The 27,101-nt window shown below is 49.9% G+C and overlaps 1 protein-coding gene across 4 annotated transcripts in view; it reads left to right on the forward strand.

Moving 5' to 3' along the window:
* The window catches only part of LDLRAD3 (low density lipoprotein receptor class A domain containing 3), a 209,132-nt gene extending 183,053 nt beyond the window's left edge, over positions 1-26,079 (forward strand). For all 4 annotated transcript variants that reach the window (XM_037040516.1, XM_037040517.1, XM_037040518.1 and 1 more), the window contains 2 exons: positions 21,489-21,834; positions 23,507-26,079. In XM_037040516.1, the coding sequence (XP_036896411.1) occupies positions 21,489-21,834; positions 23,507-23,744 (584 nt within the window). In that variant the 3' untranslated portion in view covers positions 23,745-26,079. The remainder of the gene's footprint in view (positions 1-21,488; positions 21,835-23,506) is intronic.
* Positions 26,080-27,101: the final 1,022 nt, after the last annotated feature.

Raw genomic sequence — 27,101 nt, forward strand, 5'->3', positions numbered from 1 at the left:
CTTGTTGGTGCTGCTGCCTGGCAGCTTCTGCGCCTGAGTCGCCAGTGAAAATCCAAGCCCGGTGTGAACACCAGTGTACACCAGTGTTCTCCTTGTTGCTCTGGGGGGAGGCATCGCCGGGAGGAGCATTTGACACACAAAAACAACAGAATCGAGCCAAAGGCCCTCAACTTCTGGTCAGGAGTTGTTTCTTATTTCTTATAATTTTGGAGAGTAAAACAAAAAGAAGGAAGCTCATGGGGGAGTCCCGAAAATTAAATCCTTGTTAGAGAAGGGAACACTCATTCACTCTTGGAATATTAAGTGGTGGTAATAACGCTTACAAGAGCTCATACCATGTGCGGTGATCACCTCGTCTGCCGGGAGACCCCGAGCCCATGATTTCATGCTCATCATCCCTTCCTGATTCTGCAGGTATTAGAGGGCACCTAATGTATGTGGTATAGCTGAACTTCACGCTTGGGAGTGAGAGGGACAGGGGGTAACAGTGACTGAAACAGGAAATCAGCCCTTGAGAAATGCAGGATTTTGTGTGCAGGAAACTAGCTATATCTGTAATTGTTCAGCAAAGAGGGTGTGAGAAGTTTCATGACGTGGACCAGGTGAGGTGCAGGGGTTGGGGGGCCGGAGCTGTAGTAAAGAGAAGTTACTTCTATTCAGAAAACTGGGGAGGGGGGGAGCCAGGGAGAACGTGGCTCTGTGGCCATTCCAGTCTCTAAGGCTGGCCAGGATGTGGACGGGGAGGTCAAGTTGGGTAGAACCTCGCAAGCCAGCGGCAGTGCTGGGAAGGCAGCATTCTGGAAAGGTTTGCCTGTGGAGCCCAGTGTCTGGGAACTCTGCTCTCCACATCAGCTCTTCTGTGACGTGAGTTGATGTTGCCTTTGTACACAGGGGCTCTGGCTCAGGGTCTCATGAGGTTGTAGGCACATGGTTGGCTGGGACTGTGGTTTCATCTGAAGGCCGGGGGAGGGTCTATTGCAAGGCTCACTCGTGTAGACGTTGGCACGATGCCGCTCCCTGTGGGCTGCTGGAAGGAGTGCCTCAGCTCCTCACTGGCTGCCTGGCAGCTTCCTTCTGCTCCTTGCCACATGGACTTCATAGGGCAGCTCCCATCATGGCCCGCAGAGCAGGAGGGAGAGAGAGAGAGAGAGAGAGAGAGAGAGATTGATTGAGATTGATTGGCGGAGACCACATCAAGCACCTAAGGCAGAATAAAAGCCAGTCTTTTTATAACCTCATATAGGAAATGACCACTCATTCACTCATTGTTTCTGTGTCTGTCTGTTTGCTAGAAGTGAGAAAATAAGTCCAACCCTGACTCACAGGAAAAAGCCCATCCCAGAGGGTAAACTCGGAATCCTTCCAAGTCACAAGAGTAGGAGGAGGCAGCCCCAGAGATGGCCTACCGTGCTGGACAAGAGGGAAGGAGCAGCGGGACCTGGGGTCAGAGGGAACCCAGGGGCCACTCAGGGAGGCCTCCTAAGTCTTTGTGAAGACTCAGGTTTTACTCTCACGGCTGCTGCAGTGTGAAATGATCATCTACCAGGATTTTTTATTGTAAAAGATTATTATAGGGAAAGGTTGGAAATGAATCCCAAGTGCCCAGCCAATGGATTCTGGTTAAGTAATGATGGCACATCTCTACGAATAGCACACGGTACAGCTATTTATTAAAGAGTTGGTGCCAGGCTTCGGGCCGGAAATACAAGAGAAGCCTGAAGCACCCTCTGCCAGAAAGTAAACAAGTCTGAAAAACCAACAGACAGAATAAGGGGGGAGTCAACGGTTGTCTCAGGAGCCTCCTGTAAGGAGCTCCCGCAAGTTGGGGCAACTGCAGTAACAGGTGAAATAGTAATGGTATTGGATTATGGCTCAGAGAGTCAAATAAATATTCGTGAGCCTATCTGATGTCACTCAGAATAACTGAGTGGGAGGAGGGGGCAAACCTTCCTTACAGAAAAACTTCAGTACATAAACATGGAAGGAACAAAAGAAATAGAAAATCATGAGAACAACACAGAAGTAATTACTGCAGGCAAGATCCATGATGAAGTCTAAAATTAGTAGGGGAAAGTTTAAGCCAAAACAGGGTGTTTGCATAGGTTCACAGGATCTGCAATATGCTTACTAACTAATTACAAAGGGACAACTAGTAACTTGGCAGTGTAAGGTCTAGGCAGGCACCGCCTTAAATGAATGCAGAGACCACAGTCGGCGTCATCAGTGAACTCGTGTTAGGCGTCTCCTGACAGGCGCACTGAGAAGGGCACATCACCTCTGTGATGTTCTCCTCGATAATCTTGGTCCTCTCTCTCTTTTTTAAAAAAAGATTTTGTTTATTTATCTTTAGAGAGAAGGGAAGGGAAGGAGAAAGAGTGGGAGACAAACATCAATGTGTGGTTGCCTCTCACACTCCCACCACTCTGCACCTGGCCCACAACCCAGGCATGTGCCCTAACTAGGAATCAAACTGGCAACCCTTTGGTGTGCAGGCCAGCACTCAATCCACCGAGCCACACCAGCCAGGTCTAGGTCCTCTCTGTAATGGTGAAACCACATCAGAAAAACCCAGATAGAGGGGCATTCTCCAAAACAACTACCCAGTCTTCTTCAGAGGTGTTAAGGCCATGAAAGACCAGGGAAGACTGAGAATCTGTCACAGATGGGAAGAGACTCCTGCAGTGTGGGTGGGATCCTGGACTGGACACTAGACCAGAAAACAGGACATCAGTGAGAAAAACCTGCAAAACCTTAGTAAATTCCGTAATTCGGTTCATGTGATGGTTTCTGGTTAATTCTTGTTTTTGGCAGTCACCCTGTGGTCAGGTGAGGTGTTAGCACAAGGGAATACTACCTGTGGGGCATATGGGCGCCCGTGTGCTGTTTTTGCAACTCTCCTGTAATCTGATCCTGTTTCAAAAATTAAAAGTTCGATTTATTTTAAAAAGGAGAATGTAGCATAAAGTAAGGACTATACAGGTATTTATTAAAATAGGTAATATGGCACTTGGTTTAGAAAAATGTATGTATTCATGTGGTTAAGTGGAAAAAATGAAATTGCCGTGTGTGGTAGGAATACTGGATCTTCACTACCGTGTGCCGGGCTCGTCTCCAGAAGCCGGCAGTTGCCTCCCAGGAGAGGAATGTGGCAGCCAGAAGGCAGATGTGGGAACCAGACTTACTTCTCTGCATATCCTTTCTTCCCTTCTGAGTTTTGAACAACGTATATGTTGCCTATTCAGAAAGTTTTTAAAAGGCCTGCTTGGCCATGGGAGCTCCGAGGTTCCCAGGGCTCCCTGTCCATTCCCCAGTGACGCCTGTTCCAGAGCGGTGACCCAGAATCTCCCTGCACCCTGGCTGGCCCTCAGTAGCTGCTCAATAAGTGGTGACAACTAAGCAGGTGCTTTCTGCTCTTGGCCCTTCACAGGACTCATCTTTGCATCCCATGGACCCAGGCGGGTCCTCTGATTCCTCCTCCCAGGAGGCCAGCTGAGGCTCTCCATCAGTGACAGAGGGCTTATAATTCTTCGTGTACTTGTTCAAACGCAGCCCCATTAATGCCCGCCCAAGCTCTCTGACCTCTCCTTGGTGTTTGGAGAGCTTTTGACAGGGATACATGGGTTCTAGAACACCCACGGGATCATTGGTGATTGTTTCCTCTTTAAAGAATCGAGCAGGAACCTCGAGTCCTCCCCTGGCCCGGACCCTGTCATTACTCATCTGTGACGGAACGGCCAGAGTCAGCTGCCTGGCAGGCCCTGTGGTGTCGGAGCAGAGCCCCCAGCCAGCGCCTTGTCTTAGAGAACATGAACACCTCCACCAGCCATCCCGTCAGGAACGTAAATAGGAGACATCCAGGCACTTCTCACGGGTGGATGCACAGTCAGGCACCATCGCCAGCTGCCGCTGGAGGCGGTGCTGGCAGAGAGCAGAGGGACTTCTGGCCACGAGGGTGTTTCATACCCGAGTATAAGAGCGAGCTTGCCATTTCCTGTAGGAGCATTTGAGTCGCTCACTTCTACAGAAGACAGGAAGCAGAAGCCAGTGGAAGCCTGGCCAGGGCTTGACTTTTAGTTCGCCATTTCAGCTGTAGCCATGATCGCCAGGTTTTGTGTAGTCACGTCGTTTCCCAAAGAGACTGTACACTGGGTGAAAGCAGGTAATATTCCTCCTAGCTCATGGCTCATTACAGTGTCTGCTCAAAGAATCAGAATTAGACCGGTGCGGGCCACACAGTCAATATTTCAGGGTTTGCAAGCCCCAGAGTCTCGCGGCAGAACCGTGCAACTCAGCCGTGTGGCAGGAGAGCCCGTGCGGGCAGAACCTGCGTGAGTGTTTGCTCCAGTGGAGCTCTGTGTATAAAAGTCAGAGGGCAGACTCTGCTGGCCCCGGGGGTGGAGCACCGGCTGTTGGAAGACAGGTGGCCCCAGGCCTGGTTGAAAGTGTTAAGGGCCAGCTCAGAGTCCTCTCTCTGGGCCACTGTTAGGAGGTTGATTTTGAGTGCAGTAAGCAGCCACATTATTTATCTCCCCAAAAGAGGTTTCTGCACGTTGTGCGGAAAGGGATTGGTGAGAGGCAAGATCGGTGACTGGGAGAGCAGCAGGGAAGTGCATGTGGTCATCAGTGCAACGGATGACGGTGACTTCTCCCAAGCTTAGAAAGCAGAGTCAGTAGGACCTGCCCCTGGACGTGAGTCGGACATGAATGGGAAAGGGTTGGATGTAAATGGAAAGGCAAAGCAGGGACCCCGCTGACTCGGGGCCTCCCGTTGTATAGGGTGGCCGGGGCTGCCATCGTGGGGTCGCAGTTGACGTGTGGTGATGATACTTGTTTTCTCAGCCACCGCAAGTGAAACCTCAGAGGCGCTCTTAGGGTGGTTTTTCCTCTCCCCGAAATGCTGTTGCTGTATGATTGCTCGGCACTCACAGGCTGATGGAAGTATTGCTGTTCCCTGCATCCCACGGAAGTTAGTGCTCTTCCCTCTAGTTGCTGACACCGCAGGCTCAGTAAACCACCGTACTGTCGCTCACCCAGCCTTATTACTGGGCCAGAAACCAACTGACCATTGAGTTCAAAGACTATCTGCTGAGTGTTAAGTTTGCCTTTTCCGCGATGCAATACAGGTAAGCAGATACAGTATGTAATAGAAACAGTAACTCTGTCCAGCCCTCCTTATTCAGCAAATCCCAGGAGGAACGTGTGTCCATTATAAGCACGTTGCCTTCGAGAACAGTCCTGATGCCGTGTGCTGGGGTGTGGGTCAGCGGAAGCCACTCGGGGCTCAGGAAAGAACGCTGACCCACTGGTGGTCTCCCCGGTAACAACCCACTGGTGGTCTCCCCCGTACGTGAGCTCATTACCGGGTTGCAGACCCCTCCCCTGCCTGCTGTCTTCGGGTTTTGCGTTTTGTGAGCTGCACAAGTGGCAGCAAACAACTGCTGTGCCCCCTCGCTGTGCTCTTCTGTTGACATTTTTTAGGCCACCGCACAGTTGAGCAGAGTTCTAAAAAGACCCCTGAGCCCTAGCTCCCAGTTACCCTCATCACAGAGTTTCGCAGGCAATCTGAATTCATATTTAAGAAGTGCCCTTTTCTACCTTAAATAGATGGTTAAGCCTCTCTTAACCTCCAGCCAACTCTATAACTACCTTGGGCCTGTTTCTTAGCAAAGAGGCCTCTCCCCACCCACTCCCTGNGCAAACAACTGCTGTGCCCCCTCGCTGTGCTCTTCTGTTGACATTTTTTTAGGCCACTGCACAGTTGAGCAGAGTTCTAAAAAGACCCCTGAGCCCTAGCTCCCAGTTACCCTCATCACAGAGTTTCGCAGGCAATCTGAATTCATATTTAAGAAGTGCCCTTTTCTACCTTAAATAGACGGTTAAGCCTCTCTTAACCTCCAGCCAACTCTATAACTACCTTGGGCCTGTTTCTTAGCAAAGAGGCCTCTCCCCACCCACTCCCTGGCTTATCACAGGGCCTCTCCTGATAAGAGGCCGAGCTGAGGCTCTGGGGAAACAGCGGGTCTGAGCAGCCTCAGAGAGCCCGGGGTTAGCGGGCACTTGCTCCTTTCCAACACGCCCTCCTCATTGTCCGTTAGGAGCCGTGGTAACCGCCAGCTGTCTCCATAGCACTTGTTAAAAATGCAGGGCCTTTCAGGAGTGCTTCCTTCCCCCTTTGCCCAAGGGCAGGCCGAGCAGAACCCCTTTGGTCCTTTGGAATAAGAACCACCAAGTATTCCTAGGGTATCTGCCGTGTTCTGTCTTCAGCTTTAGAACTTTCTCATCTCGTACACATCTCTCTCGTTTTGAGTGTAATCGTATGGCGCTTGGTCCTATGGTCCTGGTTCTGGATGGTCTTAGAAACCCTCATCCCCCCGGCATAGGGGTCTCCTCTCTGTCTGATTGCCCACTGCTTCAGGCAGGATGGCTCCTGCTGTGGTCCTCCTGACGCTGGGCAGGCTGGCAGCCGATTTTCCCCTTCACCCTCCCTTTGGTTAATTTTAGAAACTTGAGTTGCCATGGAAATGGTTCAGTGGGGTTTTCATGGTTCTCTCTTGATTCACTTATTTGTTGGTTTGCCCTTTAAATTTAACTTCTTCAATTCGTATCTAAATTGGGACAGAAGATGAGCTTGGAATGGATCCCCCAAGGTGCTGCAGTCCACGGGGTGTTTTTTTAAACAGGGAAGCCAGGGTAGGTGTGGGACGCCCTTGGTTTACAGTGGCCGTGGCTCCTGTGACTGGCTACAGGAGGGTAGAGGTCGCCCCAGGGCAGTGCTGGAGAGAAGTTCGCCCAGGGCCCCTCCCACATGTGAGCTTCTCCAGGGTCAGGTCCTGCCATTTGGGTTCCAGAATCCTCAGCGCTGAGCACAGGGCCCAGGTGCTATTGGTGTTTCATTGAGTGGATAAGTGAATATGCACCCAGCGAGACTTTCCCCCTCAGTTCTCGGCCCAAGCCTTTGAAGGTCACACCCTCCGGGTCCCTGAAGTCCTGGCTGCTTTTCCTGTCTCCTTTAGACAGCATTTCCTCTTCTTGGCCAGTTACCACTCAACAGGGCTTTTTTTGTTTTGTTTTAATCTTCACCTGAGGACATTTTTTTCCCATTGCTTTTGGAGAGAGAAAAAGGGAGACAGAGAGAGAAATACCAGTGTGAGAGAGAAACATCGGTTGGTTGCCTCCCCTGTGTGCCTTGACCAGTGATCAAACTTAAACCCTAGGTGTGTACCCTGACTGTGAGTCAATCCCATTACCTTTTGGTTTATGGGACGACGTTCTAACCCACCGAGCCACGCTGGCCAGGGCACAGGGCCCTTCTTAACTGGATGTGAAGAGATCAGAGTCACTCATGTGGTCTGGGACAAAACCGGAAGCTAAGCCAGTTGGACTTCCACGCAGACTCGCCGCCACGCAGCCGCCTTTTTCCACTGGACTGGCTCATCCTCCTCTAGCTCCGGCCTCCCCGCGCGCAGACGGGCACACAGCAGCACCTTCCACAGACCTGCCACTCCGTGGCAGGGGCGTCCCCACCCGCGCTCTTGGCCTCACAGCCACTCTGCACGGTGGCTGTTCGTTGCCCCCACCTCGGAGACTAGGGAACCGAGCGTTAGACTTGGCCTGGGTGTCACGGGGACTTAGGCAGCCGTGGGGTGTGGGCCAGTCCTGGAGACGTGGGTGGCATAGTTAGTGAGAGACTCAGTACACAGACGGACACTGGCAGATGGTGTGTAAGATGGGAACGCTGACCCACAACCTACAGTGACCGGCCCAACGAAGCCAAACAGCGACCCCTTAACCATGGGCCCCAAACACCCAAGGCTGGATGACTGACTGACAGCCTCCCTAATGTTAATCCACATTTCCAGCTTAGGGCCAAGAGGAGAAAGCCAAGTATGAACCCCTAACCAGTTACGTAGCCCACCTTCAACTTCCCCGGGCCGACTGTCCCCAGTCCGGACTTACCTGAAGCCATCCCTTCCCCCCACTGAGGCGCTTCCCCACTCCTCTGCCGGCTTTGCAGTCTCTACCAAAACACAGGTGAAGCCTGACTCTCTTGGTGCGGCAGGCTCGGAATAAGTAATCTTTCCTGTGCGCCTTTGGGTGGTTTTCGTGTATTTCCAATTGGGGTGCCAGTGCCAGCTGGGAAGGAAGGTGCTTCCCTGCGTGGGGCCGTGAGCCTGGCCAGGCAGAGCTGATCGGCACTGGGCCAGAGGGACCTCCGGGGGTCCCCGTTTCGCGTAAGCCACCCTGCCTCCAGCGTGCTGTCCGGCGTGGCACGAAGCAAGATGTCCTAGCGGTGTGGCAGAGAGAATGGCGGTGAGGGGAGCGCAGAAAGGAACCTTTTCGTTCCAGTGGAGGGGACAGCACAAGGCTTCGTGAAAGAAAGTGGTAGCAGTTGAGCAAAGGCTGAGAGGAGGTGGGACTTGCAGAGCTGAGGGAGGGGGCTCCCCGGAGGTTGTGGCAGGAGAATGGGGAGTCCTGGAAGCTCTTATCGCCGTTCCCAGCCAGCCTCCTCTCTGCAGTGACAGCTGATGTTCACAGGCTGTATCTGCTGGGCCTCTTACCATCTCGCTTTGGTGGGTTTGGTCAGTAGGAAGCACCAGCAAGAGGTAGAAGGTGGAAAAAGGAAAAGATCAGAACATTTGTTAGCCCAGCTCCCTGTCGGTGAGGCCACAGATCAGCGGTGGCTGTCTTCACCCACCGAAGGCTTCAGCTCCTGTCAGATCTCCCCCGCTTCTAGAAGCCACATCCTCACCCCTCAGGCCTGAGGTTGGAAACAGCTTCCCACTGGTGTTCATTAAATTCTTTCAGTCTCCCAGACTTCGGGTCTGACAGAGGTGTGGGTAAACATGGCTTGCCTCCTCACACAACCACAGCAAAAATTACAGCCAGACTATAAAACAAGTGTCACCCAGAATCATCAGAAAACTGAGCAGTGTAGAAGTCGGACCACCAAAGAATTAGTCCACATTTGTCCGGGCAGGTGGGAGGGGCAGAGGCACAGAGAGGTGCAGAGACGCAGAACAGGCAGTCCCACACCCACATGTGGTGGGTAGAAATTGGGAGGGATACCTTGGGAACAAGGGATCCTGGCCCCACACAGACCACCGAGCCCAGGGTCCCAGTGCCAGGAAGATAAGTCCCATAACTTCTGGCTGGAAAAACCAGTGGGGGTTAGGGCAGCAGAAGAAACGGCAGATTCTCAGCAGTCTCCTTTTAAAGGGCCCTCGACAGACTTAGGGCTTACTCAGACTCACTCCCTCTGGGCTCCAGCATCAGGGCAGGAGCTGGCATACGGGGAAAAATTGAAGTGACTGGCATCAGGGTGAGTGCTGGGAGCTTCCTCCCAGACAGAACTCCAGAGGCCAGGCAGCAGCATCGTCTCCTTTCTGAGCCCTCCCCCACATGGAGGCACAGAGTGGCCAGGTGGGTTTCCCCACCCTGGTGATTACTGTATTTTGCTGTGTATAATGTGCCCCCGTGTTTTTGTGCGCACTATACACTGAATTACTTTACCCATGTATAGTGCACATGCTTACTTTTCCCTCAAAAATTTGAGCAAAAAAGTGTGCGTTATACACAGCAAAATACGGTACCTGAGGCCCCGCCCCATCCAACTTACCCATGTGCTTTTCTACGATAGGCCACACTACTAAAATAGGGAATCAAAGCAGCTGTACCTGGTATACAGAAACAAACACAGGGAGGCTGCTAAAGTGAGGAGACAAAGAAATACAGCCCAAATGTAAGAACAGAACAGAACCACAGAAAAAGAACTAGACAAAATGGAGATAAGCAATACATCAGATGCAGAGTTCAAAACACTGGTTATTAGGATGCTCAAGGAACTCACTAGGTATTTCAACTGCATAAAAAAGACCCAGGCAAAATGAAGGTTACACTAAGTGAAATAAAGGAAAATTTACAGTGAATCAACAGTGGAGTGGATATAGCTGAAAATCAAAATAATAATGTTTCTTCAAAAATCTCTGCATGAGCTCTAGCTGGTGTGGCTCAGTGGACTGAGCGTGGGCCTGCAAACAAAAAGGATCGCAGTTCGATTCCCAGTCAGGGCACATGCCTGGGTTGCGGGCCAGTTCCCAGCAGGGGACATACAAGAGGCAACCATACATTGATATTTCTCTCCCTCTCTCCTTCCCTTCCCCTCTAAAGATAAATAAATAAAATCTTTTTAAAATCTCTGCATGAGATATAATGCTTGAGTGGGCGTGTTGTTGTTCCTAACCACTGTGCCAATTAGCCCTCATTGAGTGGGTGTGTTGTCGTGATGAAGCTATCAATCACCAGTTGCCCATAGCCTTGGCCTTCTAAATCATCCAAATAGTTTCCATAGAAGAACATTGAAGCTTAACACAAAATTTGATGCAGATTCATTATTCTGCTTTCTCAGTCATTTTGAATGCAACAGCCACACAGAACACATGCTCACTCAACAGCACGTACCACCCCCACTGACTAGTACAGTGAAGTCATCATTGTTCACATGCACACATTCCAGTCCACTCTCCTTGGTTGCCAGGTTACATCGATGTCATGCAAATCATTCTTGTTATATTAACACTGTCTGGACTTTTTCTGGACAGACCTTGTATATTTTAAGCAGTGAACATGTGTCTTCTCTACAGTCCTGAACTCAACAGATGCCCCTCAGTAACACCATGACTATTTCAGCCACAGGGGTGGTTTCCCATTTCTCAGAGCAAATCGCCTCCACAGAGTTGAGTGGGACCTGCCCTTATACCTTAGGATCTCTGGGTGTCGCATCGACAGACCTAAGCTCACAGCTCTACTCTGTCACTTCGAGGCAGTGTGACCTGGGTTGTGTGACCTTACTTCCCCGAGACTTACTTTTCTCACCTATGAGGCTAAGTGAGTCCCGGCCATGAAACACTTGGCATGTGCAGTGCTTGGTCTTCTGTGAAGGATGCCACTGGTTCTGCAGGAGTCCAGCACGCTGAGACCGAGACGCACAGAGCCACGGAGCTCGAGGCCCTCTGCCCACATCCCCCAACAGATGTTCACTGAGCACCATTTTGGGTACTGGAGATGCAGCGACATGTGAGCAGAGTCTGGCTGTGCCCACACGGGGTTGCCTTCCAGTAGGAAGGAGATGATTCCATACAAACACAGTGAATAGTGGCAAGCAGTGACAAGTGCTGTGAAGACAGATAAGGCCAGGGTAGGAGATGGAGAGGATGGTGGTGGCCCAGGATGTCTTCCTGCTAACATTGACCTAGGAGCAGAGACTTGAGTGTCATAGAGTGAGTGATGCAAATGTCTAGGCAGGGGGCACAATGTGTGCAAAGGCCCTGGGGCCTGCAGGGGTTTTGTGTGTTCTGAAACCACAGCAGGGAGGCCAGAGAGTCTGCAGCAGAATGAGCAGGCAGGAGTGGAGGTTGGAGTGGTAACAGGCAAGGTTATTTAGGGCCTGGGAGGCCATGGTGAGAACTCTGGACTTCATACAATGTTTGTGGGAAGCCACTAGAGGGTTTTGAACAGAGAGTACATGACGGAGGAATTTAGGGTTTAGAAGGAGCACTCCACAGCCAAGGAAAAAGAGACTGTAGGGAGCAGGTGGGGCAGGGTGGATGGAGGAGACCGTGGCTGGGACAAGGTGGCAGTGGCAGAGGGAAGGACACTTGGGCCCTAGGACCGGTCCCACGCCAGGGCTGGTGTGCAGTCTGACTGGGGTCAGATGTGCTTGTGCCCCCCTGTGAAGGTCCTTGTCTGCCAGCTCTGGGACCGGAGCACAAGGCCCCACTGTGTGCCGAATGAATAGCCCTTCACTGCGGGGTGTCTGTCCCAGTGTGTTAAGATTCTCTGCAATCTTCAGAAGCTGTGAAATTGTTCATGGTCTGTAAAGCTGCCCCTCGGGAGCCCTGCCCTGTTATCAGCCCTTTTCCCTAAATTATTCAGAAAGTTTTCTGCATTCACTAGGTCCAGGTGTGCACACTCAGCGTTTCCCCAGGTAATATAGTTTAACAGGCAGACGCAGCTCCTATGAACCGATTACGCAGGGGCCGTCACAGACCTGCAGATATGAAGAATAGACCCACGGCTGCTTTGGGCTCCTTGTGCATTTGACAGGATCAGCTCCTTTCTTATCAGGTGTCACAATGGCAAGGTGTCACACAGCACTTCCAGTGGATGGGGTCTCTCATTTCACACTCAGAAGCTGGGCAGGCGTTAGCCAGGACTGGCGGTGCTGAACCTTAAGTGGGTGTGGTTTGGAAGGTGGAGCTGCTGGTGCACAGAGAGGGGCGGGGCTGAGGCAGTCCCTTCCCAGCTTCCGCCTTCTGGGTTGGTACCCAGAGCCACAGGCTTCCTCTAACAGCATGCCCGAGGGCCAGGCCCCATCTGATCTGTGGAAAGACACTCTCCAGGATGTTGGGAATGTGCTTGTGTGGAGCATGGTGTACCTTCTGTTCATCTCAGCGAGGCAGCGAGCTTGATAAAATAGCCACATCCTCTCTCACAAAGTGTCGCAATGTATGTCCGCCTAGTGAAGGCTCTGAACAGTCCTGGAATCACAGCTGTTAATAATAACTGAGGGGCATGGAGGACTTGGGCAGGTGTCTGTAACTTCTCTGAGCCCCCATTTCCCCATGGTCTGCTTCACAGGACGGCACGTTAGTCTTCTAGGGCCGCTGTAAAAAATTGCCAGCAGCTTAGTGGCTTAAAACAACAAAAACTTGCCCGCTCACAGTTCTGGAGACCAAAAGTCCAAGATCAAAGCCCTGGCAGGGTCCGCTGTTCATGGAAGCTCCTAGGGAGAGTCAGTTCCACATCTCTCTTGGCTTCCGCTGGTTCCCTGCACCACTCGGGGGCCCTTGGCTTGGGGACTGCGTGACTCCAGCCTCCATCTTCACGTGGCCTCTCCCTTATCTGTTTCCTGTCTTCTCCTTTTCTCTCTGTCGTAAAGACATTCATTGTTGTAGTTAGAGTCCAGCTGGATTCAGGACAACCTCTTCTTGAGATCTTCACCTTAATTGTGTCTACAGAGACCCTTATTCCAAATGAGGTCGCATCTGAGGTTCCCAGTGGACATACGGCGGGACACCATTCAACTCATTCCAGATGGTAAAGAATTATAAAGCCAGAGTTAATACATGTAAACACATAGATACAAGGTGAGGGCTGCTTTGGTGATTGCTAGGATGACATTATTATTCCTCTTTGTGGTGGTGGTGGTGGTTAGGGTGACTTGTACTGCTTAGTTCAGATGGGAGGTGAGGACAGGTCACAGGGCGAGTGGTGTTCCACACTCCAGCTCTGGCCTTCTTTCCCCACGGCCTCTGGGGCTTGTGCTGCAAAGCCCAGGCAGGGAAGTTGCAGACTCTGAATGCCTGGCTGATATGAGCCGTAGAGGGTCCTTGATCTGAAGCTTTTCACGAGAATTCCACAGTGTCACAGAGCGGGATGATGTTCAAACTGATGGGAGTTTTGCAGAAGGATTAGAGGGCCCACAAGGAGGTTGCTCTTTCTCGCCTGAGCCTGGATGGTCCTGGGAATGGAAACCAGAAGCAGAATGGTGGCTCGGTGTGGACAGAGAAAAGGAGAGAGTTCGAGACAACCTGCAGTGCTCAAAACCAGGAGAGCACATGGCCAGAGAAACGGCTACCATCTAGGAGCCCGTCCTAAGAAACCTCTGCCCCAGGGACCACACAGACCACTGCTGTACTCAGCATCTGTGTTGAGCAGCCACTGTAGACTGGTGGACAGAAAGCAAGCCTGTTCCTCTCCTTAGGCCTTTACGGTCTGGTCGGTCTGCCTGAATGTTGTAGCTTTGTTTTGAATAGTGCAAAAGGTGGGGGGCAACCTAAATGTGCACCCAAAGCGGTTAGTTGTTCCCAGTTCCCTCTCTCAGCGGATAAGTAAATTGTGACGTAGTCTGTCATGGAACACTACACAGCCACTGGTTAACAAAGGTGTGGGTGGGTGAGGAAAGATGTCTGTGGTAGAGATTGTTGCACGGCCTGAGGAAAGGTGCAGGTGTGTCTGGTCTGTGAGTAACCCTTCTGAGGGGTCTGTGCTGAGGGTCATGAACTAAGGCCAGTGGCCACACCCAGTCTGCCTGCTGCCTTTGTAAACAAAGTTTGATTGGGACACGGAAGTCCTCACTCACTGACGTGTTGTTTGTCCTACAGAGTGTCGCCTTGTGCCCTACAGAGGCACTTCAGTTGCACGTCCCACGAAGCATACAGTATTTACAGTCTGGCTCTTAACAGATAGAGTGAACCAGCACCCAGTGTGCACCAAACCGTTGCTTGTTTTTCTCTGGGGGCTTTCTCAGTTGGTTTACGGAGGGAGTGTCGTATGTTTTGGACATTGCTGTCTTACTTTAATTTGAATAACCAACATGGGTTTTCACATGAAGAAATGAAGTTCTGTTTAGAAAGACTCCCGCCCCCTGATGTTGAGACTTCCTCGAAAGCCGTAGTTATCAACACACTTGCTGGCGTAAGACTCGGCGGGTGGCTCAGGCAGGCGGAATAGCGAGTCTAGAAATGGACCCAGGCTGGTCTGGTCAATTGATTTTCAACAAAGGTGCCAAGGTAATTAGTAGGAAAGAATAGGGTTTTTAACAAATGGCGCTGAAACAGTTGGAGATCCAAAGGGAGGGGGAAAAGAACATTGAACTTGAACTTGTCTCATAAACAAAAATTAACTTGCTGTGGATCATAGAAGTAAATGTAAGAACTAAAGCTATAAAACTCCTTTTAGGCAACAATTTCTTGGATGGGATACAAAAGGCACAGAAAGGAAAAGTAATAATTAATACAATGTACTTCATGAGAAATTTTCTAAAACACTTATCTTATGAAAGACACCATAAAGTACATGAAATGACAAGCCACAGCCTGAGAGAGAACAATTTGCAAATGACATTTCTGGAAAAGGATTTGTATCCCAGAACATACTCATATAAAAACCACTTACTACTCAATAATAAGTAGTCAGACAAACCCATTTAAAAATGGGCAAGAGATTGAAATAGACACTTCACCAGAGATCTAGGGGTGGCAGATCAGCACAGAACAGATACTCAACATCATCGGTCATGCAAGTTAAAGAAAGGCTCAATGATACCACTGCACACCTAGCATAATGGCCAAAATTTACAAGACTGAACATAGTAAGTGCAGATGAGGCTGCAGTGCAACTAGAGGGGCAGGGGAAGCCAAATGCTGTAGTCACTTTGGGGAACAGTATAACAGTTTCTTACCAGGTTAAACATATACTTTCCATATGACTCAGCAACCTTACCCCTAAATATATACCAGTAAACATGAAAAATATATGTCAGCATAAAGACCTGCTTTCCAGAAACTGGCAACAACCCTATTCGCCCCCTTAACTGGTGAATGGACAAACAGATTGTGCCACGCCCATCCATTCAGTAGAAGACTGCTCAGCAATGCAAAGGAATGAAGTGGGGATGCGCACAGACACATGGGTGAATGTCAGCGGCATTGTGCCAGGCGAAAGAAGCCAGACGCAATTGGCCACACACAGTATGATTCCACGTACGTGACTCAGTGGTCTCCGGTGACTGCCAAGGAGCCCAGGAACAGATTAGCAGGGCCTGGGGGGTGAAGGTTCCATATTGTGTTTATGGTGGAGGTTATGCAACTGTTTTATTATGTTAAAATTCACCTAACTGTGCATCTTTAAAGGGTATCTACATCTTTGCAGTTTTATTGCATGTAAATTATATCCCAAGAAAACCTCACTTTTTAAAATAGTTCATCTGGAGAAAAATAAACTTAAAATATAATGTTTTTAAAAAAGCACACAGGAGTCAGTATTTCAGGGGAAGGGTGGACAGCCCATGTGAACAGGACAGTGAACTTTCCAGGACATGTTTTTGGGATTCCCAGGGTCAGGCTAGAGGCTTCGGAGCATCCGCAGGGAGTGGTGCGTCAGCGAGGGGTCTCAGTGAGTGACAGGGGGACATGGCCCCCGGGAGCCCTCACATCACACAGAGAGAGGGAAGCAAGGCTGGCATTTCCAGTGGATGATGCAGGACCAGAGGCCACGCAGAGCAGAAGAGGGAGCCAGAGTCCCTCCCTCTCTTTCGGTGTCTCTCCCAGACACTGCCAGTTCCGTGTGTCCCTGTAGAAACATTCTGCGCATTCATTTATACGGTATCTTTCGGGTTGTTCCGTCAAGATATGCAGAGCGGCCCTGATTTCTTAGAGATGCCTGAATACACCGTAGTTTAGCCATGCTGCAGTTGATAGATGCTTAAAACTTTTTGGATGTATATGCTATTATGAAAAATGCTTCAGCAAATACTTAAATTAAGAAGTTATTTCTTACTCTTGCCAGGTAGTTCAGGCATTTAGAGTGTCATCATCCCCGTGCACAAAGATTTTGGCTTTCATCTCCCAGCCAGGGCACAAACGAGAACCAACGAGTGCAGGGACGGGAGAAACAACATGTTCCTCTCTCTCTCTCTCTCTCTCTCTCTCTCTCTCTCTCTCTTTCTCACACACACACACACACACACACACACACACACACACAGAGAGACAGGTTTCTGGGAGTGGAACGGCTAGGTCAGAGGAAATGTCCTTTTTTATGTATACTTTAACCCTGTCACCATGCTGCCTCTCACCAAGTTCCCTCCCCCACTGACCATGCATTCATGATCACACCTGTTTTCCCAAGTCCTGGCCAGCCAACTGCGAAGTGCATCTTTGCCTTTGCCAATCTGATAAGGGAAAAAAAGATCTCTTGTAGGAAATTGTACCCGCAGGAGGGAATTGTTGAGAAGCAGAGGAACACCCAAGTTACACGTGTCAGCTGCTTTCATCCCTCTCTTGGTCCTGACAGTGCCACCGTGGGAATGAGAAAAAGGCACTCTGCTTTGAGACCCTTGAAAACTGCTGTGATGCCTACACAAACCCGGGAGGACTTGGAAGGGCTTGGAGGGGCAGAGCACTCCTGGAGTGGTGCCAGTGGTCCGTGAAAGCCAGCACGATGGTCTGGAACCAGATTGCCTGGAATTCCTGTGGTGGGAGGGGCAGGTACAGGACGGGAAGAAGCCCACACTGTTGGACAGTGGAGCAGGAGGGCATCAGCTTGAGGGACAGCCAGAATAAATGGAAACTTCATTATCCGTGGCTATGTACTTGGACCCTGGGTCCCAGGCAACTCTGATATTAGTGATTTGGCCAGCGAGCTCATTAAGCTCTTAAGAAAAGTAAGTCTAGTTAATGAATTAATACAAGATGACATTTTACACACAGAGCAAAAAAGAGACCAGGCACCACTGACTTACGTGACATAATTTCTCAAGCGAACGTGATTGCCGCTTCTCGCCTGCCAACATGGGCCGACCTGCAGACGGCCTACCCTTGGAGACGTTACTGGGACTGTCAAGACCCACAAGCACCTGACATTCCATTCACTGAAGGAGTTCTCTGTCATGTTGTTAAAACCACGAGTGATTACACAGAAGTCAGCATCCTAAAACTGGAGCCACTGGTTTTCCTTGTGAAAACCCAGCCACTTTCCTCTTTTAAGAAACATATCTTGCCCTGGCAGATGTGGCTCAGTGGGTTGAGCACCAGCCTGTGAATCAAAAGGTTGCTGGTTCGATGCCCACTCAGGGTATATGCCTGGGTTGTGGGCCAGGCCCCCCACTAGGGGCATATAAGAGACAAGCTATCTATGTATCTCTCACATGTATCTCTCCCTCTCTTTCTCCTTCCTCTCTCTCTAAAAGTAAATTAAAAAAAACTTTAAACACTCCTCAAAGGAACAAAACTCTTCTTCAAAAGAAAAAAAGAAAAGGAAAACATCTCTCACTGGAAAGGAAATTCCTCGATCCTTATCCTGTCCCCCACCTTACCCCCCAAAAGCAGGTCTTCCAGTCTCTCTCTCTCTCTTCCAGCCTCACCACCCTGTCTAGAGAAGTTGATGAGGACAGTGGAAAGACTGTGAACACCAAGAATTAGCATTAACTAGTTCGGGGTGATGAGAAGTTCTGCAGATGGATGGGTGGTGCTTTGCGCCTTGGTATGAATGTACTTAATGCCACCAAACTGCACACCTAAACGTGGTTAAAATGACCAGTTTCATGTCATACACATACACACACGACTTTGCCAGGCTCTTTGCTCTGACTCTGGGAATATTGTATTTTACCCTCTCAGTCACCAGGGAGATGGCCACTGTTACTGACACGGAACCACCACCGTTTTAAAGATGAGGCATCAGAGGCTCATAAAAGTTCAATAACTTCCTTGAGCAGCAGCCCAGGAGTGATGGTCCCAGGATGCAACCCCTTGGCTCTGTGCTGCAGACAGCAAAACAAAGAGGCTATTTTAAGTCTGAATTCTGAAACACAAGCCCCCACCCAGTTTTGAATGATCTGAACTGAGGACAGACAGAACTCCAGCAGAACCCCTGGATGACAGCTAATTGTCTCCGGAAAATTTCAGCGCTGTCTCCCTGCCCTCACTCTCTGGAGCGTGCCTCTGCCTTTCGTCTGGGGTTTTCTTTGCTCCTTTCTGTACAGTTAGTCATTGAATGACCCACAGGAATGTTGTAGCTTTCATTGGTGTTTGAGCGTAGCTAGGGAGAAAAATAGCACGAAGCCTGGAGCTTAAGAGAGGAATCTGTCTCAGATGAGGGTTGTTTGGGAGAATCGAGAAACATTGATACTAGGAAGGAAGGTAGGATGTTTCAGCACATGTGTTGCTTTTTGAAGGAGAACTGTCTGGGTTCTGATACTGACTCCTCTACTTCTGTGACATTAGACAAGTGAATTCACCTCTCTGAGTCAGTTTGCTCCTCTGAAAACTAGGAATAATAAAACAACAAAAGCACCTGCCTTACCAGGTATGTGGAATACAGACTTTTTTCCATTGAATTGTGTGCATTTATTGAATGCCTACTATGCACCAGGCACACTAGTGGAGATACAGCGATGAACGGAACAAGCACACATCCAGTGATGAGGAGTGGAGTAAAGCTTAGCCCAGCACAGGGCACTGACCCAAGGAGCAGGGCTCGCTGCTGCTCCATTACATCACACTAACCCCTCCTCACTGCTTCCCAGGTGGAAAGGCGCTGGGTGTGGTCGCCAGGTGTGCTCACTTGCACTGACTTTAGATTACTCTTCCAGCTGGGCTGCAGACGTGGGTACTTGGGATTCTTCATTTTTTTAAATGCATTTTTTCCATTACCATTTAGTCCTCTTATGCCTGGCAGTCACCACACTGTTGCCCATGTCCTTGAGTCCTTTATCCTTTTTGCTCAATCCCTCCACCCCTTAACCTCCCCTACCCACTTAGCTGTCATCCTATTCTCTATGAGTCTATCTTTCTTTTCCTTGTTAGTTCAGTTTGTTCATTAGATTCCACATGCATGAAATCATATGGTATTTGTCTTTCTCTGACTGGCTTATTTCACTTAGCATAGTGTTCTCCATTTCCCTCCCTGTGTCACAAAGGGTAAATTTTTTGTGTTTTTTACAATTGAGTAGTGTTCCATTGTGTAAATGTCCCATAGTTGTTTTATCCACTCATCTATTGGTGGGCATTTGGACTATTTCCATGTTACAGTGATTGTAAATAACGCTGCAATGAACATAGGGGTGCTCGTGTTTTTCCAAATTAGTGTTTGAGGTTCCTCTGGATATATTCTCAGAAGTGGGATCGCTGGGTCAAAAGTCAGATTCATTTTTAGTTTTTGGAGGTATCTCCATGCTGTTTCCACAGTGGCTGCACCAGTCTGCATTCCCACCAACGGTGTAAAAGGGACCCCCTTTCTCCACATCCTCACCAGCACTTACTGTTTGTTGATTTATTGATGATAGCCATTCTGACATTTCATTTCTCTATGATTAGTGATGTTGAGCATCTTGTCATATGTTTATTGTCCATCTGTATGTCCCCATTGGAGAAGTGTTTATTCAGGTGTTTTGCCCATTTTTTAATTGGGTTGTTTGGGTTTTTTTGGTGTTGGGACTTGTAAGTTCTTTATAAATTTGGGATGTTAACCCCTTATCAGATGTGTCGGCAAATATGTTCTCCCTTTCTGTGGGTTGTCTTTTTATTTTGTTGATGTTTTCCTTTGCTGTGCAAAAATGTTTTAGTTTGATATTGTCCTATTTGTTTATTTTTTCTTTTGTTTCCCTTGCCTGGGGAGATATATCTGATAAAATATTGCTATGAGCCTATGTTTTCTTTTATGATTTGTATGGTTTGGGGCCTAACTTTTAAGTCTTTACTCCATCTTGAATTTATTTTTGTGTGTGGTGTAAGAAGGTGGTCTAGTTGCATTTTTCTGCACGTACCTGTCCAATTTTCCCAACACCATTTATTGACTAAACAAACTATCTTTAGCCTGTTGTCTGGGCTTGCTTCCTCTGACAAACATAATTGACTGTAAAGGGGTGGGTTTATTTCTGGACTCTCTATTCTGTTCCATTGATCTGTGTATCTGTTTTTATGCCAGTACCATCCTGTTTTGATTACTGTGGCTTTATAGTATAGTTTGATGTTAGGTAGCATGATTCCTCCAACTTCGTTTTTCTTTCTCCTGTTGTTGCTATGTGGGGGGCCTTCTGGTGGTTCTGCGTTTATTTCATGCTCATGGCAGCCCAGTGAGGCGGGGACTATTACTATCCCCATTTGCAGTTGGGAAAGTGCTGCCCAGAGGGGTGGACTGCTCTCCAAAGGGCACACAGCTAGTAAGCTGAGCGACTGGGATTTGAACCTAGTCTGGCTGCGAAGTCCACGATTTTAGCCCGTGCTGTGCTGTGCTGGCTCTCTGTTGAAAGCTTGGCATAAAATAAGTGCTCTGCACACGCAAACACTTAGACCCACGGACCAGTGTTCCTCATGTATGTTGTGTTAACGCTTCCGGGGAAACCCGACTTCTGCCGCAGGAGCTGCCCCTCCTGGGTATTGTAGTTCCCAGGGCCGATACCTTTAAACAACTCGATCGAGGCATAATTTACATAACATAAAATTTCCCCATTTTGAGTGTCATTTAGTGCGTTGTTGTTAATTTACCGATTTGTGTAGTCATCACCACATCCGACATTTCCCTGGCCCCAGCGAGATCCCTGGGACCCATTACCAGTTAATCCCCATTTCCACTCCCACTTCCCCAAACTACCATTAATTTACTTTCTGACTATAAATTAGCCTTTTCTGGCCATTTCATATACATGGAATTATACAGTATGGTCTTGTGTCTGACTTATTTTGCATGGCGTGACGTTTTTGAGGTTCATCCGTGTTGTAGCATGTATCAGTACTTTGTTCCTTTTTATGGCTGGGAAACACTCCACTGTATAGACACCATATTCTGTTTATCCATTCATCAGTCAGCAGACATTTGGGTGGTTTCTCCGTTTCGGCCGTTGTGAAGCTGGCTGCTACAAACATTTGCACGCATGCCCTGGGTGAGTTAATGGTAACCTCCTTTTCTTTCCCGTGGGGGTTTCTCAGAACCTGGCAGCGGGCAGGTGTTTGTGACTTCGGAGAACCAGCTTGTGTACTACCCCAGCATCACCTACGCCATCATCGGCAGCTCCGTCATCTTCGTGCTGGTGGTGGCCCTGTTGGCGCTGGTCCTGCACCACCAGCGGAAGCGGAACAACCTCATGACACTGCCGGTGCACCGGCTGCAGCACCCTGTGCTGCTCTCTCGCCTGGTGGTCCTGGACCACCCCCACCACTGCAATGTCACCTACAACGTCAACAATGGCATCCAGTACGTGGCCAGCCAGGCCGAGCAGAACGCATCTGAAGTGGGCTCCCCGCCCTCCTACTCGGAGGCCTTGCTGGACCAAAGGTGCGTGCTGGGTGGAAGGGGTGGAGGGAGGGAGCTCGTCCAGTGCTGGGAGCAGAATGTGTGCACCCCTGGATTCCTGGGTCTTGCCATGAGTTTGCGTTCAGGTGCTGTAGGCACGGCCGCGTCTGGCATTCTCTGAGTCCTTGCAAAACCATTCGCACGCACCCTCTCGTTGACTCCCTGAGGATGGCTCTGTTTCTGCCTCAAGTTACAAATGAGGAAACTGAGGCCACTGGATTGTAGTTCCTTGTTAAGGACATACAGTTAGGATCCTGGCCAATTGAGAACCCTGCCCTTCCCTATTATTGCCACAGTGGCACATGTTCAGGCCACTGGCTTTCACACTCAGAGGCCTCGCCTGCTCCCGCAAAAGAGTGCCTCCTCCGTATTAGAGGTTTGGTTAGTGTTTGCGGAATGAATGAATGAATGAATGAGCCAATTAATTAGTTCCTTACCTTTTCTTGGCTTCACCTATAAAATAAAGGGGGCGAGCAGAGCACTCTCAAGCTTTGTTGGACAGTAGGGCCCTCCCTACAAGTGGAGTCAGTGTATGAAGTCAGAACCCAGAGTTCTGTAGCTGAAGTGGGTAGTGGACCTGAATCCTGCCTGCTCAGCCTCCTCTCTCCTTTGCTGACCTCCAGGGTACCCCGGCGGACTGGGACCAGAGCTGTCTGAGTCCCTTCAGGTCCTGAGATTGCCAGGCCCTCCCTGCAGGGCTCTGCCCAGTGTCCCTCTTCCTCTGTGCTCCGGACTCACGGCCTGTGAGTCCATGTTTCTGGGGTGACCGGATTCCTCTTGGACCCTTTTCACTGGCAGCTCTTGTATTATTTAATCTTTGCCTCCCCCCCTCACAAAAGGTAGCTTCAGGGAGTGGTGTTTAAGGATCTCTTTGCAAATTAGCATAAATACACAGGACCTCACTCCCCACTCACAACCTCTTATTTCACTGCGGAGTAAGATTAAAATCGAGACAGTGGCTGGGTGCAGATTCCACCCTGCTGCTTCCACGTTACTGGTGGTCCTGTGCCTCAGTTTCCTCCCCAGTCAGTGCAAGGGCACAAAGTAGCACCTGCCTCTTCGTTCTTGTGATCCTGACGTGAAGGAGTGAGTGTGAGGCCTGTGGCCTGGCCCGACTCAGTGAGCTTTCAGTGAGTGAGAGCCAGAAAGTGAGCCGTCACTTCTTTGTAAGCAAAGCATCATTAGTATCGCCTTCTACAGACAAGGAGACTGAGGTGTTGAGAGGGTGTCCTCTCTATTACCCGAGTCCACACAGCCAGGTAGAGTCAGCTCTCAGTAAGAAGTTCAGAGGTTCCATCAAACACCAGGCCAGCAGCTTGGCCACAGGGACCCCAGCCGATGGAGCAAAGCCACTCTGCCAGACCACCCAGGATGAGCCGAGGGTAAACTTGGCATCCTCACTCCAGCTCCACCCGGAGGATGTGGTGGGGGCACAAGCCTGCCAGAGCGTACCGACCTGTGCCCGGTCCCAGTCCCGGCCCCGGGCCCGTCTTGCTGCGCACCACCTTGAGCTGCCTTTGTACTTGGAGGGCAGATCTTCCTCGTGTCAGCGTCTGCCCAGAAACGGGTAGACGTTGGCACTGCCTGCCTTTCCTTGGATCCTCATAATGCATTCTCCTTCTCCTCTCCCGCCCCATTCTCCTCTCCATTGCAGACCCGCCTGGTACGACCTTCCTCCGCCGCCCTACTCTTCCGACACTGAGTCCCTGAATCAAGCCGACCTTCCCCCTTACCGCTCCCGGTCCGGCAGTGCCGACAGCACCAGCTCCCAGGCCGCCAGCAGCCTCCTGAGTGTGGAAGACACCAGCCACAGCTCGGGGCAGCCTGGCCCTCAGCAGGGCCCTGCCGAGCCCAGGGACACCGTGCCCAGCCAGGGTACCGAAGAAGTGTAAAATCCAGTGATTCCAAAGTCCATATGGGTTCATCTGCTCTGACTCGTTACCATCCTAACAACTTGCACTCATGGGAAGCTCTGCAGGGAGCCTCAAGGAGTGACTAGGGGTGTCGGCTGTCTCTCCGTTCCCTTCCCTCCCTCAGAGTTCAGGCATGTTCTTGGGAGGGTGACCTGGAGTTCCCCTGGCCTCTGGTTGACATGATGTATATTGTGCATCTTTTCTGGGAGGTTACCCCTCCGCTGGGGCCGGGATCACAGCTTCACGCCTCACACTGTTCTTCTGCTGCCGCTGTGATCTGGCTGAGTAGGCATCCCCACGAAGCAAGGTGTGAGTAGCCCCGAGAAGCGTTCTTTTTGTGCCGTGTTGAGTGTTCAAAAGGGCAGGGGACACTGGGCCACATTCTCTGTGGACTGCCATCTGGTAGCTGTTTGGGGGGTTTGGGCTCGAAACCAGGCAAGCGTGGAAACCTTGCATTATCCTGTGCTTAACTCTCAGCTCAGGGGAGGCAGTAGCCAGAGAAAACCTTTGACATGAGTAGAGCTCTTCAGTAATCAGCCATGTAATTTGGGGTTTGTGAATGACCCTGAAACTGCCTACTCTGGATAGGTTCTGGCTCTAACGTTTTGCCCGAGAATCCTCATTTTGAGAGCTTTCTCTGGCAACATATTGCCAGCCTCATCCCCGAATACGCAGGACATCCCCACCAGGGGTCTGTCCAAGTTCGTGACTCCTGAGATGCAGGCTACCAGGAGCTGAGCCCTGCTTTTGTCCGTGGTCCTTCCCTGGTTTCTGGATCATCGGCCTCCCAGCTGTGGCCTGCTCGTAGCCAGGGGATGAACGTCCAGCTGAAGCTGGCCGAGTGTCTGATCTGGCCCTCTGTCCCTAGAAAGCACCCCCAGCCTGCCAGGCCTGTTCATGCGGTTTCAACACTAGCCTCCTAAGTTCCCCTAACACTCGGAAGTTGTTTCACCTGTGTATTTGGGCTTGGCATCAGTTGCTAACACGTGAGAACCGTATTCAGCACCTCCCACCAGAGCTGCCAGCTCCCTGCATTGCACACACTCCCCATTGCAAAGCCCCAGTGTAGGGTTAGGGTTAGAGTAGGTTAAGCCTCTTTGAACATCCCATAGTTTCCCCCCTGAGAGACATGGGCATGGACGATTCGGAGTCAGGATTTGCCATTTGGACTTTTTTTTATCTTTTAGAAATGCATTTGAAACGGTGTGTTTGTTTTTTCCCTTCCAGTTAAGGGACTATTTATATGTGTATAGGACAGCTGTCGTCGTTGTTGTTTCTCTAGTGAGGTCCAAAGAACGATGCTAAAGGAGGTCACGCCTTTGTCCCGTTGATCCCTGACAACAAGTCACAACAGACCGACCTGTGTGCCAGGTGTTTGTGCATTGTTGCACTTTGAGCTGTTATTTATCTAGTTCTCAAAGGACACCGAATGAGGGGTGCCTTTGCCCCTCAGTCCTAGTCTCCGTTCCTGCTGGCTTCCTTCTTCTCTCTGCCCCGCCAGCCACAGGTCCACCCCCTGGGGACATGCTGGGTAGAAACCTAGGTGTTATTTGGCAAGAAACGGACAGGGGACAAAACTGGAACCAGGGGCCACTCTGGGCAGCTGTGACCCATTCAGGGCTTCTCCCCACAGCCCAGCAAACTCGCAGTAGCCTCTTTGATGCTAACTCCCATGGAGCCTGCGGAGGGGAATGAAGTGGCGTTCAGTGACCCTGTTCTGCGGGCTCCTGTTTTTGAACAGACCCAGAGGGTGTTCCAGGAAAGCTAACCACTTGGTGAGTTCTTTCTTTTTTAAGGAAAGAAACCTAGTTGCTTGCATCCTTCATTTTTAAAATAACACTCTAGTTATTTTCTGAGAAATCCAATGAAGAAAGAGGTTTTGGTGGCAGCCGGAGTACGTTAGAAACTCGGGCTGAACGTCTCACCTCTGCTGGGAGTCAGATGGTTTTACTTCTCCCTCGGACGGGCCCCTCCTGTCTGGTGCCCTGGACGCTGTTCCGGGGAAAGGGTTCTGATTTTAACCAGTAGTGCAGTGAATTACTCTCTCACACAGCGCTGCTCCCAGGCATTTTGGGAAAACAAACAGTGTTAGTAGGTGAGGGGAGCCTGTTTAATGTTTTTTAAAACATGGGGACGCTTTTGTTACAGATCTGACTTTTTTAATGAATGTTTCTAAAATATGTTAATAGGACACCAAAGCTGTGGGGGTTTGGGGATTTTTTCGCCCTTCTACTCAAGATAGCAAAGTAAGTGGCCAGCGATATTTTTTAACTCATTCCAGTCAGGATATTTTTTTATATATTGCCTAAATCTATGCCAACTGGAAAACCATCTCTGCTCTCTTTTCTCAAATGAGGTCAATGAGTCCTTTCCAGTTTGGCCTTAAAATACTTCCACTGTGATAGATAGTTCATCATCTGATTCAACTCCCTCTAATTTGAAATTGACACTTCTAAAAAATGCAACTAAGTGGTTACTGGTGTGTGATGTTCAAACTTGATCTAAACTGGAAAGATTGCGTGCAGGGCTTTGTTTTTTTTTCAGTTAGGTTTTTTTTTTTTTAATTTTATACTTTCAAATAAACTTACAGTTTCATTCTTTATTGGTGCGACTGGTTCTTAACATTCCTTTCTCCTCTGTGGTGACATAAAAAATGAACAGTCACTCCTGTTACGGCTTCTGCAATGAGCTTACACCATCGTAAAGGGAGAAAGAGGAAGAGCATACTGACGGGACCCCAGAATATGAGGGGTACTTCAGGATTCCACAGCTGGTGTAATGGGGATCAGAGGTGAAATCAGGAGGTGCCTCAGAAGACGGGCATTAGCTGTGTTCACCCTGGTGCTGTCTGCAGGGGAAGAGAAGCAACAGTGATGACTGTGACAGGCTGTGGCCGTGTCATCGGGGCTGCATGGCAGTGCCAGCACAGGCGTGCCAGTAATTGGTGTTGAGCCACAAATGGTGCAGGTTGGCCCCGTCAGTGATAAGAACATCTTTGTGCTCTTTTAAGTCTTATTTTAGAACCATGTCCTGTCTGATGCCACAAAGAGAGTTGCATAAGAAATCACGATGCCCGGGGGGTCGCTACTGCCACCACCCATGAATTGGACAAGTAACCTTGGCCTTGGTCTTGGCCACAGGTGAAATCCACAAGTGTAGGCCAGCTCATGTGCTCCCCACCCCGATGGTCTTAGGGTGGACCTTCCCAGGCAGAGTGCCCCAAAGGTTTGTCAAGTTGTTGATGTCTTCATCTGCTGGGGTGGCATTCCTTAACAGGTGCCACAAGGAAGAAATGGTCGAGAAGTGCTGATCTAGAGCAGATTGTCAGTAAACGTT

This window comes from Sturnira hondurensis, unplaced genomic scaffold, assembly GCF_014824575.4.
Source record: "Sturnira hondurensis isolate 20B ecotype Veracruz unplaced genomic scaffold, ASM1482457v3 Scaffold0002638, whole genome shotgun sequence".
Lineage (NCBI taxonomy): Eukaryota > Metazoa > Chordata > Mammalia > Chiroptera > Phyllostomidae > Sturnira > Sturnira hondurensis.